The sequence below is a fragment of the Gymnodraco acuticeps genome, unplaced genomic scaffold (assembly GCF_902827175.1).
Source record: "Gymnodraco acuticeps unplaced genomic scaffold, fGymAcu1.1, whole genome shotgun sequence".
Classification (NCBI taxonomy): Eukaryota; Metazoa; Chordata; class Actinopteri; order Perciformes; family Bathydraconidae; genus Gymnodraco; species Gymnodraco acuticeps.
Genome location: NW_022990700.1, coordinates 1,935,166 through 1,950,486, shown reverse-complemented (window position 1 = coordinate 1,950,486; position 15,321 = coordinate 1,935,166). Strand labels below are relative to the sequence as shown.

The 15,321-nt window shown below is 39.3% G+C and overlaps 2 protein-coding genes across 3 annotated transcripts in view; one reads left to right on the top strand and one right to left on the bottom strand.

The window, feature by feature from the left end:
• The window catches only part of abcb7 (ATP-binding cassette, sub-family B (MDR/TAP), member 7), a 27,030-nt gene extending 16,901 nt beyond the window's left edge, over window positions 1-10,129 (bottom strand). The window contains exons 1-4 of one of the 2 annotated variants that reach the window (XM_034231202.1): window positions 9,861-10,129; window positions 7,642-7,725; window positions 7,480-7,557; window positions 6,591-6,710 (exon numbers count right to left, since the gene is read on the bottom strand). In XM_034231202.1, the coding sequence (XP_034087093.1) occupies window positions 6,591-6,710; window positions 7,480-7,557; window positions 7,642-7,725; window positions 9,861-10,010 (432 nt within the window). In that variant the 5' untranslated portion in view covers window positions 10,011-10,129. Of the gene's footprint in view, window positions 1-6,590; window positions 6,711-7,479; window positions 7,558-7,641; window positions 7,810-9,860 lie in introns of both variants that reach the window. The other variant, XM_034231205.1, reaches the window with a different exon arrangement.
• On the top strand, window positions 10,054-15,321 carry uprt (uracil phosphoribosyltransferase (FUR1) homolog (S. cerevisiae)). Its single transcript, XM_034231207.1, has 8 exons — window positions 10,054-10,185; window positions 10,341-10,600; window positions 11,429-11,471; window positions 11,549-11,618; window positions 11,850-11,912; window positions 12,695-12,856; window positions 13,777-13,875; window positions 14,802-15,321. Exons 2-8 carry the CDS (start codon window positions 10,371-10,373, stop codon window positions 14,906-14,908), a joined length of 774 nt encoding a protein of 257 aa, XP_034087098.1. The 5' UTR covers window positions 10,054-10,185; window positions 10,341-10,370; the 3' UTR covers window positions 14,909-15,321.

The following is a 15,321-nucleotide window of genomic DNA, read 5'->3' as shown; positions in this document are numbered from 1 at the left end:
TCTCTAGAGAAAAGAATTGGCACATTATTAATATTGAACATTATCATTGTTTGCAGCCATTCTGTGCACCCGGCGTGGGTAGAAAGACGGATCTCCACTATTGCTAGGCAGTAAATCCATCCAGGTGCATTCACGGATGTATATGAATGGCTGTATGCAGGGTGTAGCATGCTGTGCTGGTGCTGATGAGGTAGCTGGCGCTTCCTGCTAATGGAATTGAAATGGTTATTATGGCTAATTAAAAGCACAGGGACAGCTGTGTGACTCAGGCGAAGGCGGTCCGCTGCGCATTAGGACAGCCAGAGAACACAGCAGCACACAGCAGAGTATTTCCATTTGAAACCTATTTCTTTTGAATCCATCTACCTCTTCACAAGGGAAGGCTTTTTTTTGTTCTTTTACCCCTATTCTGCACATTATAATTTTGCCATTATAGCAATTACATAATTAAAAACATATATATAAGTATAAAAACTATAAATATAGTGTCAAAAACTAACCTATGTTGACCCTGCGGATGTAAAAGGACACCTAACAATGCACCATTACTGCAAAAGCTATCCCCAGGGTCTCCCTGTATACACTTATAATGGGTTATTATGGGTATCAGACAAAGAAGTCCTTTGACCCCCTCAAGGAAAAACAATATCTTTGCTACCAAGACAACAGAACATGCCACAGAAATAGCCCGGGCCTATTATCATGGGGCCAAAACATGTCCTCAATTTCAGCACTAATACATGATACAGAGTGCCGTGCTCTTTTAAACCATTAACGACCAACAGGAGATTAAATCAACTGTAGGTCGATCTGTACCTAGCAATATGTCATCTCATATTAAATATATAGTGTCAAGTAGTGGAGAAAAGCTTCAGGTTACGGAAGAATTAGCCTTAGCTTTCAGTATGACACGCCGGCACACAGACAGAGCGGGCTTCATTTGAGGCCAACGAAAACAAGAGCTACTATATAATAGAATTTGAAATGAAAATGTCACTGATACTGCGGAGTGCAGAGGTGTGCTGCACTGTAACCACATAATTATTCAGTTGATTTAAAAATTGTCTCCACACTGCTGGGGGTTTCAGTTCAAACAGACAAACGGCAGAAATCGAGGCTAACTCCAGCCAAGCAGGGAAATAGGAGGAGAAGATTGGAATGCACGTGTGTGTTCTCTGCCCCCTTAGCACACACACTTATTAGACATGCTGAGAGGCAGCAGTACATGCTTATTTAGGTAGCTGTGAATGTGTGATTGTTTTCCAGGGTGTAAATTAGAGACCATCAACAAAGAAAGAGGAAATACATTGTGCACTGATTGCTGCAGTGAATGCAATTCATTATATAAAAGGTTATTTTAAAAGCATACTGCATCTAGTATAGTAATAAATGGGTTATGTACACCGTGTAACAACCTGTTAGACCAATGCTTTGCTGTGTTTTGCCATCAGTCTGTATTGAGATGGTATTACACATTGACTTGTGACAGTAAAGGCACGGACACACCAGGCCGATTATCGGTGTCGGTGGGCGCCAGGCCGACGATGAGCGTCGACACGCCCTACTCAGATTGGTGTGTCCCGCACAGTCAGGTCTTTTCACCCGGGCTGACGCCTTTTCGGCCGAAAACGTCCAAAGGCAGTCTGCGAAATAAATCACTGATTGGCTGTTCAGCTAGCGAATCAGTGCATGAGAAGCGAAACGGAAGTGAGGGACCCAAACAAACTATTAAGAAGGCAAATCTGATATTTCATTTAACTCCAGCTCTCGACACAGGTTCGAGAAAGCCCCATGAGCTTCTCGTTGTAGAGTGAAAATGGAACGCACACGCTATTTGTTGTTTGTTTATAGAGTGGTGAAGTCACGCCCTTCTACTTCCGCCCCATGGGACCTTATTTATGAAAAATTATGTATTGAAGTCAATGGAGAGAGAAAACGTATCTTTCGATCCCGTTTGAATTGTGCCATGAATTACACATATGATGTTTGTCAATCTTAAATAATAATTTCCATGTCAAAAAAGTCAGTTTGTCGTAAAACTGTTGAAATATAAGACTATGAAAAATACGCAACTAGAAAGACTACAAATCCCAGAGTCGCGTACATTAACGTTACTCACTGAAACCTTGTATAGCCGGTCCCGCATGCTGGTTCTTACGGAACCGACTAACTCCCCTTGTGTGTATGTACAGTTCTCAACATGGCCAGACTTGGAGTGATTTTCACCTCTTTTAATACTTTTCACTTCATTCTGAAAGAAAGAGGCGAAATGTGCTAACGTGACGGAGATGTAGTTCATTGAGCGTTTCACACAAACAAATGTGTAACTTCACAGTTTTACGACACATTTTTATTATTTTGACTTACAAAAATATCTTTTAAATTGACAAACATCATATGTGTAATTCGTGGCACAATTCAAACGGAATCAAAAGATAATCTTTCTCTCTCCATTGACTTCAATACATAATTTTTCCGAAATAAGGTCCCATGGAGGTCCCCCGGAATGGGAGGGACTTCACCACTCCATGGCTGCTTCTCAGGTCGATTAAATGAAATCTTTGCTTCCCTCACTTGCGTCGTTTCCCTGCGTTTAGTCCCTCCCACCAGGGAAGCATGGAGGGACGCAAGGAAACCACGAGAAGCAGGGAAATGAGTTTTAAGAGCAATGGGACGTCCTTTCCTCCGGAGCGTCACGTGAAGCGACGTCCGTTTGTGATGACGCTGCACAGCTGATCGTCTGACAGCAGCTCTGTCCCCGTTATTTCCACATTATTTGAAACAAAACACGGTATAAACTGAGGAGTGACTCCCGTGAGGTTCATGTATTTTCTTCACTCTGCTCTCATGTCAAGAAGCATCAGATCAGTGCATGCACTGCCTCGTCCAATCAGTGAGCGATACACAGTAAGGGGGCGGGGTGAGTATCTGAGGATTTCATCGGAGGATGGTCTGGTGGTTCCTCGGTTATCGCTCCTCCATGATCGCTCCTCCATGATCGCTCCTCGGTCCTCCGGCAGAAATAAGAGCCATGGGACGGTACTCAAGATGGCGCAGGCAAATCAACTTCCGGTGAGACCGAGGACCGAGGAGCGAGGAAATGAAAATAGTCGACCTGAGAAGCAGCCTATATTACAGTCTGTTCTTCTTCTCTCGGTGTATCACGCAGTCGGTCTTCCGGTTGTTGCCTATTTTGAATGACGAATACACACTACCGCCACCTGCTGGTAAGGAGAGTTGTTGCCACTCACGCATGCGCAGTTCGTACGTGCTTCTTGGCCGTCGGCTGAAGTCTTTGCGGTGTGTTCCAGTGTGACACATGGCCAAAACGCAGAGATGCGAGGCGACGCAACAGTCGGGGTCCGTCTGTGTCAGTTCTTTGTCAGATTGGTGTGTCCGGGCCTTTACACTTCGACAGCAACATATTTTAAATGCAATTTTCAAGTGATTAACCTTTTTAAGAAAAACAAGCTGACGTAAGCAGTTTGAGAAGCCATGATAAAGGGCGATGGTTCATCCTTAAGGACTCAGCAACGAGTACAGCAGTTAAGAAACCAGAAATCACAACAAACAAATGATATGTGCGAGCCTTCTGGTTTTTCTTAAGAGAAACATTGGCTAGTCTTTTATAGAATTTCCTAGAATAATACAATATGCCTTTTATGAGCCGTGATCACAAATCCTCCCCTACCTGAATAAATTGTCCGTTGACATTTATTGACATGAGATATGATACCGATAGTCATTTGGGCATTTGAGTGTTTCAAAGGTCATGCTTAGAAATAGGATAAAGGTGCTGAAAATAGAAGTAAACTTTAATGCAAATGCTGGAAGACCAGATAACTGAGTGTATTTCTGATGTGACTTGTTAAACCTCAAATGTACCATCTACTATCATTTTTTAATGATAAGATAAATGTTGGAAACATTGTATAAACTGGAGAAGAAATGTGAGTGTCTTTTGTCGTTGTTTGCTTTTCCCCGTCAAGGATTATTTTTCCTCAACAATTAATACTGTAGGTCATGACATGAAAACTATTTTCCTATCAATCCTGTGTCGAGCAGCTACAAACTACAACGACAGACAAATAATAAATCCAGACAAGATGTTTGCCTGAGCTAGAGTGATGCTGCAGCCTTCTCTTAGAACGAGTCAGTGATGCAGAAATGTGTTATGCCGATAAAGACTTCTTTGTTGAACGCAGGCATTATTTTCTTGATGAAACTTCAAGAAAATTATTCGCTTCAAGAGCTTAAAAGATGGAACTCTTACACTCAATAATTGACTTTTAACTGACGTCAGCAACCACCTTGAAATTGTCCCTTCTCTCTTTCATTGCAATGTACCGTTCCACTATGAAAAGGAAGGCCTGCTTCAGTCTATTTTTGAAAAGGTGTGATTGTCTTTGCTCTCTTATTTTTTCATAATCCTTTTATATCTGTGATCTGATCATGATCTGAGGTACTGTACGGTATTTGCAGTTTTTCTCTTGCCTTAGCTCTTTTATTATTTAAATAGTCTTAATCAAACATGTACTTCAAACATTAATTAAGTATCTACTTTATTTATGACTTGATGAAAGTTTTTGCCATTTTTCTAATTTAAACATTCAGCACAGTATTGAAAAACAATAACTAATATAATATAAATTAATAATGCTTATAATAGTTTTAGATAAAGAAAAAATAAGGAAAATAGTGAAACAAAGATACTTGGTATTAAAGGTAAACATACATATATTGAATACAGCATGATTTATGGGTATATATATGATATTTTTTCCATTTCAAGATATAATCTTTCTATAGTCTTTTTATAGAAATATTTTTCATATAAGGCCCCTTTTTCAGTTTCTACCAACCGCTCCTGACAGGAGAAAGCTACTGGCTTTTCCCAACACCTCAATAATGTCTGTCTATCAACCATTATGGCATTTTGGATAATTTCGTCAAAGATAATGGATCACCCAGCACATATACCTTGGGAGAGAATTCACAGCCCTTACTAGTGATATCCTTTACAAATGTAGACCTGTTCCGTATGGCTATAGAGAGTGAAATAATGTACCCTCTGAATTATGACATTAGCCTGCTTTGTTGTAAGGCCTAACCAATGTAATCCAAAGTCAGTGTTTCCCACAGATCTGAAATATACTTGGGTGTGGTAGCGTGGATGGGGGGAGGGGGTAACGTGCCTTTGTGACGTGCAACAACATTAACATTAACCTTTCTGTTGGTTGCTTGTTAGCAGACCCTTCACGCGATGGGCGAACAGGTACAGGCAGGGCCCATAGTGATAGCCCTATAGTTTAAATCTACTACTCACAAATAAACATATGGACATGTGTTACTATTTAAAAAAAATTGTAAATGTATTTAGGAACCTATCAATGTGATTTTAAGTGGGGGTGGACCACAAATCCTCTTGGGGGGTCCGGGGGCATGCTCGCCCGGTAAGATTTGTTTTTAATATTTTGGAGTTAAATGCATCAATCTGGTGCATTTTGAGGGGGAAATAAAGAGACTAGATCTATGGGAACACCTATATTAAACAGAACTGTATACATTTCAATAATCATAAAATCATGCCCATAACCAATAACATCCCATTTCTAATATGAAAAAACACTGAAACTTGTTTATTTATTTTTCATTTATAGTTGGGAGTGTGTCTGGGCTCCTGAATCAGCCTCTCCTGTCTCCCTCCTCTCCCCCCTGCTCCTCTTTGAGACTAGTTTTAGCTCTCAACAAGTTTTTAAAGTGTATCTTACCTTTTTTCACCTAGTTAACTTTTTTTTTTACTAATCACTACCCCCTCAAATGGAAATATGTGTTTACATAAACAAACCGTTTGAGACCCACTGAGAACTTAGACTAAGTGAACTATCTAAACACTCAAGAGAGACCTTTACCTCACCTGAGCTGAGGTTATCCCGAGCTTGAATGACACACAGAGACCAATCAAGGGCTTTGATTTATGATCTGTATGACAGTGGCCATGTCGGCAGGCCACATCATGTGGACAGCCAGTCACCCTGTGTGAGGCAGGCCACTTAACAGGCCAGGCCATCGGGAAACCCCCCAGTCCTCCCGAGGGCCAGTCCGGGACTGGGTACAGGAGGTGTAGAGCGAGGGATCATTGTCCACAAGTTAATCGATCGCAGATGGCCTCGTGGTCGCGGACGAAAAAAACAATGTGTGGGAAACCCTGAAAGTATATTAAATTAATGAGTCTTACTTTTATGTGTTTGCTGTATTTTAAGAAAGAGAGGAGAACATTGAAGTCTGACCTGTGAAAAGCTTGTCATAAAGTATATCTTGTAAAACCATATTGCTTCAGTCTATAGGCTTTACGTTATGGTGTGAGACATAAACAAAGCTGAAGGAAGAAGTAAGACTCAGTACGTAAAAAATAACTTGAGCCTCTTCCTTAATGTTAAGAGGCTGACGTTTACATAGAAATATCATTAGTTGTAAGGGATTCATAAGAAACATTGCTCATCGCCGATCAAATTAGCTTTATATGATAAATAATAAGTAGGATAGTAATCATCCCCCTTTAATACTCAAGAAACTGCCTGTTAACTTACCTTGGCTCCAGCGAGCAGGCAGAGAGAGATGGCAACACGGGCCCGCAGGTCCGGTCTATTCTTTGGCCACACATAAGACATCATTGCAGACAGGATCTTGGCTGAATTCACTTCCTTCAGCTGTGGACAAAACAAAACAAAAAAACACTTCGATCAGAATACCTGAATTACCCTTACAGTATGTCCTGGGAGATAGCAATTGTATTTTAGTAACGGTAATAGTTTTCTACCCAACACTGATCCCCAATATTGGCAACTAACTTGCATTTGATTTTCAGCGTGACAATCATAATAACCTCAAGATGGCTCTCTGGGCAGACACACGGAACATCAAATGTCAATGGGTGTCTCTTGGGAGTTTTAGGAGCAGCAACAACAGCAGTGTCTCCAGGTGGACCTGGGGGTCCAGCCTGACACTACAAGTCCCAGGAGACACCTGGGTTGTCATTCCAGCTGAGTTTTGAGAGTCCACTGGTGCCAACATGGCTGTTTACACACGCTCCACCACACACCTGCCACTGGGACTCTACGCAGGCCAAAAAATATGCAGTAATTCCTCTAATCCACTCAATATGGTGGCACCATGTTACCACACTGCTGTATGGCAAAGCCTCCAAGCAAATTACAGAGACATTGTGCCCAACACCTGCCTTTAATCAAATACAATGAAGCAGTAGGTGACATTGCAAAGAGAGGATTAACATTAACAGTTGAAGTCACAACTGAGGTCCCTGTACCACATGTGGAGACCAGTTAATGTATAATAAAAGCCTCTTAGTCTACCTTTATTACAGTTGTTATAAATGTGTATTGTTTTAAATTAACATGTGATGTGCAAACACAACATTGGTCCTTAAGTTTGAATGCTCAAAGAAGGTAATGTACTCACCACATTTTTGGGATCTGCATTTAGCTTTCCTCCTGCACTTCCGTGCCAACATGATCTTTTGTCGGTTATCTGCAAATGCTGTGGAAACATGCGTTGTTGTTAGTCTACTTTTCATTTGGAAAAAAAACATGATTCACAGTAATTAATCAAAAGCACACTTACTTTTACTGCCTCCAAAATCTGACGACTGTTCTCCCCCCTGTTTGTACTCCATGTTGCTGTCCGTAGGTGGGGGGTGGAACTCAGCTGAAACATATGAGAAACACATGAGTCTTATTCGACTAATGTTTCTCATTTCTGCTGATACATTTGTATGGGGGTTTAAATTCTCTGAAACACAATAAGGAACACCAGAACAAATGCAACACAAAGAGGTTATTAATAAAACAAAATATATAGACAAAAAAACAACACATTCAATTCCGATACGACATACACTAATCATTGCCATTACCTTTCCGTCAAAGACGATAAAGATGTGATGTTCAGAAATAGTTTTTGAGCCTGTGTAACTCAATTTAAACTAGGGCTGCTCAATTAATCGTATTTTAAATCGCAATTACGATTATGGCTTGCAACGATTACGAAAACAACGATTATGTTTTTATTATTACTTTCTTTTTTCTTCAAATGAAAGATTTTTTTATAGGTTTTTCAGTTGAATTAAACTTAAAGTTCAGGGTAATCAACTGTTAAAAACATACTGTTCAAAAAAAAAATCTCCAATAAATTGATGTTTTCAAAGTAAATGGATAATCGTTTTTAATAATCGTGATATCAATTATTCACCCAAATAATCGAGATTATGATTTTTGCCATAATGGAGCAGCCCTAATTTAAACACAGTCACCATTTAAGAGGGAAGAAAACAACTAACACGCCTACAGAGGCAGAGAGTTGGATAATGCAAGATTTAAAGTGGGTGTGGTTTAAAATTGGCTTACTGAACATACACTCAACCTGTGTTAGACCTTAATTCATACAAAGACAATTGGTTGAAAGAAAATAACCAATATAAGATGGATGGGTCTCCTGGAGGGACACCACATCAATCCTCTCATTTATGACGATATGTCATACTATTAAAAGTTACACACAACTTATCCCAGAAAAGCTGCATCATTTGTTATGTGGTCATTCTACATATTTATTAACTTATATAAACTTCACACAAATTATTTCATACATTAATTGTAAATGAGTTTACTTTTTGTAAACTATAACGCTCCAGCTGAGTAGCGTGATAACTTCTAAGGAAACCTATATTATCTAGATAAAATACTCTCACTCGTCAGATTATTAAGTGCACCAAGCTAGAACTCATGCAATGTGTAAATTAAGATAATATAAGAATTACTTTATTTATCCCAATTTGGTAAATGTTTTCATCACAGCAGCATGTAAACAAGGCAATGCACATAATGTGCAAATGAAAAAGAGAAAATAAACATAAATAGAAACATCTGAAAATAGAAAATAAACCAAACTAAAAAGTAAAATATGTACATATTGACAGTGAAAGATATATATCTGAAGACTATATGTCAAGATATACACTATGAAGGGCCAACTTACAGCTAACCACATTTAAAAAGTAGGATATTATTAACATTGAGTGTGCAAGAAATACGAAAAAGAATAAAATATAAGAGTACAATGTAAAGTATAAAGACACTATATACAAATGGATGAAAACACCTAGTGAAACAATGCAACACAATTCAACAGCCTTGCTAAAACTACCTCCTTTTAAAATACTATAAAAAGATTACCATTTTGAGTTTCAAGAAAGACTAAACATTAAAACCTTACAGGTAGTAAATATGGCTGGGGTGTTATGTTTGACCAAGTTCTACACACAAAAAAGTGGCAGCTGGGTTGCTGAAAACTAAAGTTCTGATACAATCAATAACAGACTGTTAACACGTGATGACACAGTTATCACATCAGCTACAAACAGACAGTCTTATCTAACATTTACTGACTCTTATAACACGTGACTGAGTCCACTGACAGCCTCATTGGCTTGGTAAACGTTGATATGTTTAAGCAGATAGGAGTTATGATACACTGTTAACTTATTGGTATTAGGTTAAATGTAAGGGACAAAGTGCAGACCTTACTGTAACGTTAACCATTCACTAAAGCTAATGTTAACACAGATAGTAACAAGTAAGTTAGCCAGCTAGCTAGCTGTTAGCATCTTGTTGACTATACAATCGTAAATGACATCGACATTTCTTGTAAATAAACTGTCTAAATTATCTATTTTAACTTCCTTTAAACTAAATTAGAAACACTTTCCATCGCTGCCCTTGCGTGGTGACTGTCAACCAAAAACACAGTGTCCTCTCCAGCCACCTCACCCCCCCTTTACTCACCAGATATGTGCTTTGGCGTTTAGGGTCCGTCACCGTTTCCCTGTGACTTTTATTCCAAATGTGATATGAGCTTGTCTGTCGAAGGAGAAGCGCTAACTGCTGTCTTTTAAAGTAAACGCCGCATTTCAGTGTTACCAACATCGGCGCCATGTTGCTGCCGAAGGAGGAAGGCGGTTAGTTTACACGCCGGATACGTCATATCCGGTTTCCACCAACCCTGTCAGTGTGCTAGCGGACAAGCAGCTTTAGTCCACTCTACGTTACATTTTGAGGACTTCTCTGCCGCTACTTTAATGTTGACACGACGGGATTGAGTATCTAAAAGGTTGGTGAATGTGCTGCTAAAGGTCAGTCTACGCGGTAGCTGCGTGACTCGGATAGTTTTACTTCAAAACAGCACGTTGTCTTCTTTGTCTCGCACACAGCGGTTAAACTGGGTCACTCGGTCAAGAATCGGTATTTAACTGTATCACATTTTAGGAAAGGAAACCCCTTGATCTCGCACTCAGGATGCCCTGCCACAATCAACAGCTGAACAATGTCAACAGTGGTCAGGAGCACCCAATGAAGCAAGTGCGATTTGCAAACAACAGCAGCAGCAGTAGTGTGCTGCCCACCTCTGAAGCCTCTGATGGCAGCAGCATACAGACTGACGGCAGCCAGGACACTGTGGGACCTCAGCTCAAACTGCTCCCTCTCAATGACCAGATCCGGGAGTTACAGACCATAATCAGAGACAAGTGAGTCCCTACTCCTATCTTAACCAAAGTACAGACCACAGCAAATCTGTTGTGGTAGAAAGTCAAAATATTATTATGCTCCACTTTTTTGTATTGCCATTTGTTCCTACTTTAAATGCAGCCCTGAAGTGCTTTACAAATAATGGACATGACATAGTTCAAATAAGATTGGGAATTGGATTTGAAAAATATAAGTGACATAAGTTGCAAAATAAACTCACACACAATAATAATGATACACATCACGTTTAAAAAAGGATCAATATTTGTAGCATGCACATATAAGTCATAAAAACCGCAGCTGAATCAATTCCATTAACACATGAACACCAAATATGATAGGATGATTTTTGGAAAAAAATAGATAAATCAAGGTTCAAGGCTTTTATTGTCATATTTCGTACATAACTACATTGTTATGTCGATGAAAATCTTAGGTCACAGGCTCCACCAACAGTGCAACACAATCAAACTGAAAAAAATAGTGCAAGTAAATACAATAGAATGGAAGTAGTGCCATAAGAGTCTATATACAAGTGATAAATAATTTGTAAGTTGCAAACAGGTGAATGTTATGGATGTTCTTGTTAATGTATTATATTATGAATAAACCTCAAGACAGGGTGGAAAAATGATCCCAATAACTTCCACACAGTGAGGTTAAGTATTTATTTTGGACGAGCTCAGTGAGATAGGATCAGTACACAGTACAAATGCATACATGTATGTATCATATGAGGATGGGATAAAGTAGGTTTGGTGCGTTTATAGTAAAAAACTACATTGAGTACTTAGTTTGCAACTAAGTATTTATATTTTCATTTTCAGGACAACCAGCAGAGGAGACTTTGTGTTTTGTGCTGATCGACTGGTAAGCTTGGGACTTAATACACCATATTTAATGTGTATAAGCTGCAAGCTCTGAGCTTTTTCTTCTTCAAATAACAGATCAGACTAGTAGTTGAAGAGGGTTTGAATCAGCTCCCCTACTCGGAGTGCACTGTGACCACGCCAACAGGTGAGGGTCTCTTTCTCTCATAACAAAGTTAACATCTAGATTTCAAGTTCAGACACAGAATCTGAGCTCCGACACTTCTATTAATCCATGTAAAAGCTATCCAATTATAATTATAACAATTCAAAAAATAAGTGGGCTCACTTCCTGTGTTTTACCTCTAGCCTGTGTGACTACCAGGCTTATTCAGATCGGCTACATTTGTGAATGTTCCCATTTCATTTTCCCCCTCAGGGTACAAGTATGAAGGTGTCAAGTTTGAAAGAGGCAACTGTGGAGTCAGCATAATGAGGAGTGGTAAGTTACACCTGTTGTGTCACATCCACCAAAATTACAGCCCCTCCTTTGTAGGTGCATCTATCATGTCTTCCATGCATATGTGATTTGTGCCGACTATCCTTTTATGAAAGTAATTCTAGGGCAGAAATATATAAAATATAAGGGTTGGACAATTATTTTAGTTAAATCTTTCAGGCAACGCACATTAGCAGTGTATGACGCAGATCGAAACACATGCACCTATTGTTTTCTATCTAGTCTACACAGCGCTGGCATCTTGACACGTCAACATTCATACTTAATTACGAATCAGAATACAGGATGTCCTATTTTTTTTAACAGCATTCTAGAAAAATAGGAACTTACGGCTACTGTGCTTTTTTCTTCTTTATAGGCAGCACGCATTGATGTAAATAATGTTTTTAAAGGTGCATTTTAATGTATTTTTTTACATTGTCCTTTCATTTTACTGTGCATTTTTGTAGAGACATAAGCACACAGTGTAGTTTGTGAGACATACACAATTTAGACACATTTTTGATTTTCATCAGTGTTGTTCATTTTGCCTACTTGACAATCGCACTTGCAGAGCCGAGATGAACGGAGTGAAATCTGCACTTCTGTAAGTATTGTGATTTCATACAGTATTATGAAAAGAGGGCCTTCAAAATTGAGTTGGACTTGGGTTATACACACATCACATATTGTGAAATTAATGCTGGCCCCCTGGCTCTAAATAAATAAATTCATCAAAATGAACAACATCCTCTGAGCAAGATGCATTGTGTGTCTCCCCACAGGTGAGGCCATGGAGCAGGGTCTCCGGGACTGCTGCCGCTCCATCCGCATTGGCAAGATCCTCATCCAGAGTGATGAGGAGACACAGAAAGCCAAGGTCTTCTATGCCAAGTTCCCCCCTGATGTGTACAGAAGAAAAGTGCTGCTCATGTACCCTATCCTTAGTAAGTAACACAGGGCTGAGTGCAGTTCATCTCACTGATGATGACTCCCGTTAACCGCCCTCAGCAGCACATAAATGTCAAGAGATGTCCATTTTTGTGCAAATGTAAAAACGGTTTCATGTATTTATTCATTTTGAGAAATCTCCCTCGGGTTGACCTTCACCGGCAAGTCTCTGCATTTCCACATCATACCAGCCCATTCACACTGTTCTGATAATTATAGCTCTTACGGGAGAAATTATACACTGCCTGGGAGATAGCCACCAAGCTGCTGAATAGCATAATGAGAGCCAACAAAAATAGGATCTTAATAGCCCTGGTTTCCCAATGTCAGAAAGCAGCATTTTTATGCTAAAATAATGGCCACTAATCCAGGTTGAATGTGTCTTTTATTATGTCAGAACATATGGTTACACTGATGCAGATAACAGGGTCAGGAATGAAATGCTGCATAGTGCTCAGACTCAGTACCTAGAGAGGAGATTACTTGCCAACAGCCAGATTCTAACCCTTACACAATCAAACATTGTTTACTGTATATGTTGACGTTTTTAATTGTGTTTATTCATTGTATGTACAAGTGCTGTACTTGGGAGAAGCCCCCTAGTTTTGTTCTTGTCCTTCTTTTTATGTTATGTGGCATTATGATACAGATACAATGTACAGTTGATCGATCGAGCATGTTTCAATTTAGAGAGTCTTTTGTATTTAATACCAAGTTATTTTTATATTTGTCAATTTCAAAATACAGGACAAAACCCCCTCCCCTGCTGGTGGTTATAAAATAAGAAGTGCACACAAAAATAGCAATAACATTACATTGTGTTAGCTTCAATTTTAACATTTTTCTGAAACTAAAATGACATTGTAAACATTTGAATATCCGCCGCCGTTAAACCCTACATTTTCTGTGTCTGCAGGTACCGGCAACACTGTGATCGAGGCGGTGAGAGTGCTGATCGAGCACGGAGTCCAGCCCAGACATATTATCCTCCTCAGCCTTTTCTCCACGCCTCATGGTATGCCACCACTGCCAGTTCACTGCAACTGCAGCTTACCATCAATTTACTTTTGTTTACCCACCAGATCACACACAGTTTTTCCTCCATCCTTCTCTCCTGCTGCATCATTATACTGCTGGTAACCACAATGCAGTTTGGTGGCACTGCTGATCTGACGCAGCCGTATGAGCGAGCAGAGCAGCAGATCTTTTTTAAATTAGACCACAAATAGGTCTAGCGGTAGTTCTCCCCAATGACTACTTGCCTGATTATAATGGCATTTAATGTGGATATGTCGTTTTCAGGACATTTTGTTATGTTTAACCCTTGTGAGCTTTGGTTCTACATAAGGCCAAAATATACACACAAAGAAAGAAGTGCATGTTAACATAACATATTAGCCAATCCTACTGTTAATATACTGAGAGGGTAATGTAAGGAATTGGAGCAATGACCTTTAGAATTATTTATTTTTATACTCAGATATGATTCCCTAGTCGAATATGTTTTCAGACTAACTGCAAATGTGTTTTTAGGAGTCTTATTCAATGTTTAGGAGCTGCTGAAAAATAGGCAACCTTGTTTTGTTTTATGAGAGACCTGTTGTGTGAACCATACTGCTAGCTGTGGCTCAGGGTACAATGTTTTTGGGCAATTCTCTTTGCTCGTTATGACATTTACAGCATTTTAATATCAATTTAAATACATTTGGCAATGCTGTGCAGCATTTGAGGAAATCTCAAAAGTTAGGATTAGTCCTCTGGCTACAAATAAATGGTAAATGCATTTTTGCTTGTCCTCCCCTCTGTCTCCCCCTTTCAACACCGTCACTCTAAAATAAAAGCTACTCTGGCCCAAAAAAGAAAAGTAGAAGTTTGACCTCGGCTGTTAGTTTCTCAGGTTTGTCTTGTATTAATGCAATACATTTTACTTTTTTTTCTTAGGAGCCAAATCTATAATCCAGGAGTTCCCTGATATCACCATCTTGACCACGGAGGTCCACCCGGTGGCGCCGACACATTTTGGCCAGAGGTACTTTGGCACCGACTGAACCGGGGACAATATGAGGAACATGACCTACAAATTGTTTTGAGTATATTTTGTCTTGTTTATTTAAATGTTTCTCATGTTCTCCTTGTTGTGCCAAATAATGCTACTCTATCTCCAAAGTTCCTAAACTGATACAAAATTATTAATCTGAGCAACTGTATTTATTACTGTTGCTTTTTTTTCTTGCTGTGTATCCTCATGCTAAAGAAAGAGAACATCAGTGAACTGTATAAAGAGTTCAGCTTGGATCATTTTATTTTGCATGTTACAACAACCGATGGAAAATAAATAATTTATATTTGTTAAAAGACAGAACAGCAAATGAAACAGTTTCAGTACTTTCAATGGTTTAGAGGTGTTGAAATAAGGAAGCACCACAATCACATACTATACAAAATAAAGATATAAAAGGGA

What these genes read in the sequence shown, in the direction of transcription:
- uprt (XM_034231207.1), top strand. Translation starts at nt 10,371, where the DNA reads ATGCCCTGCCACAATCAACAGCTGAACAATGTCAACAGTGGTCAGGAG. An exon ending in AGTCAGCATAATGAGGAGTG is followed by an intron (nt 11,913 to 12,694) that starts GTAAGTTACACC and finishes GTCTCCCCACAG; the next exon opens with GTGAGGCCATGGAGCAGGGT. An exon ending in GCTCATGTACCCTATCCTTA is followed by an intron (nt 12,857 to 13,776) that starts GTAAGTAACACA and finishes CTGTGTCTGCAG; the next exon opens with GTACCGGCAACACTGTGATC.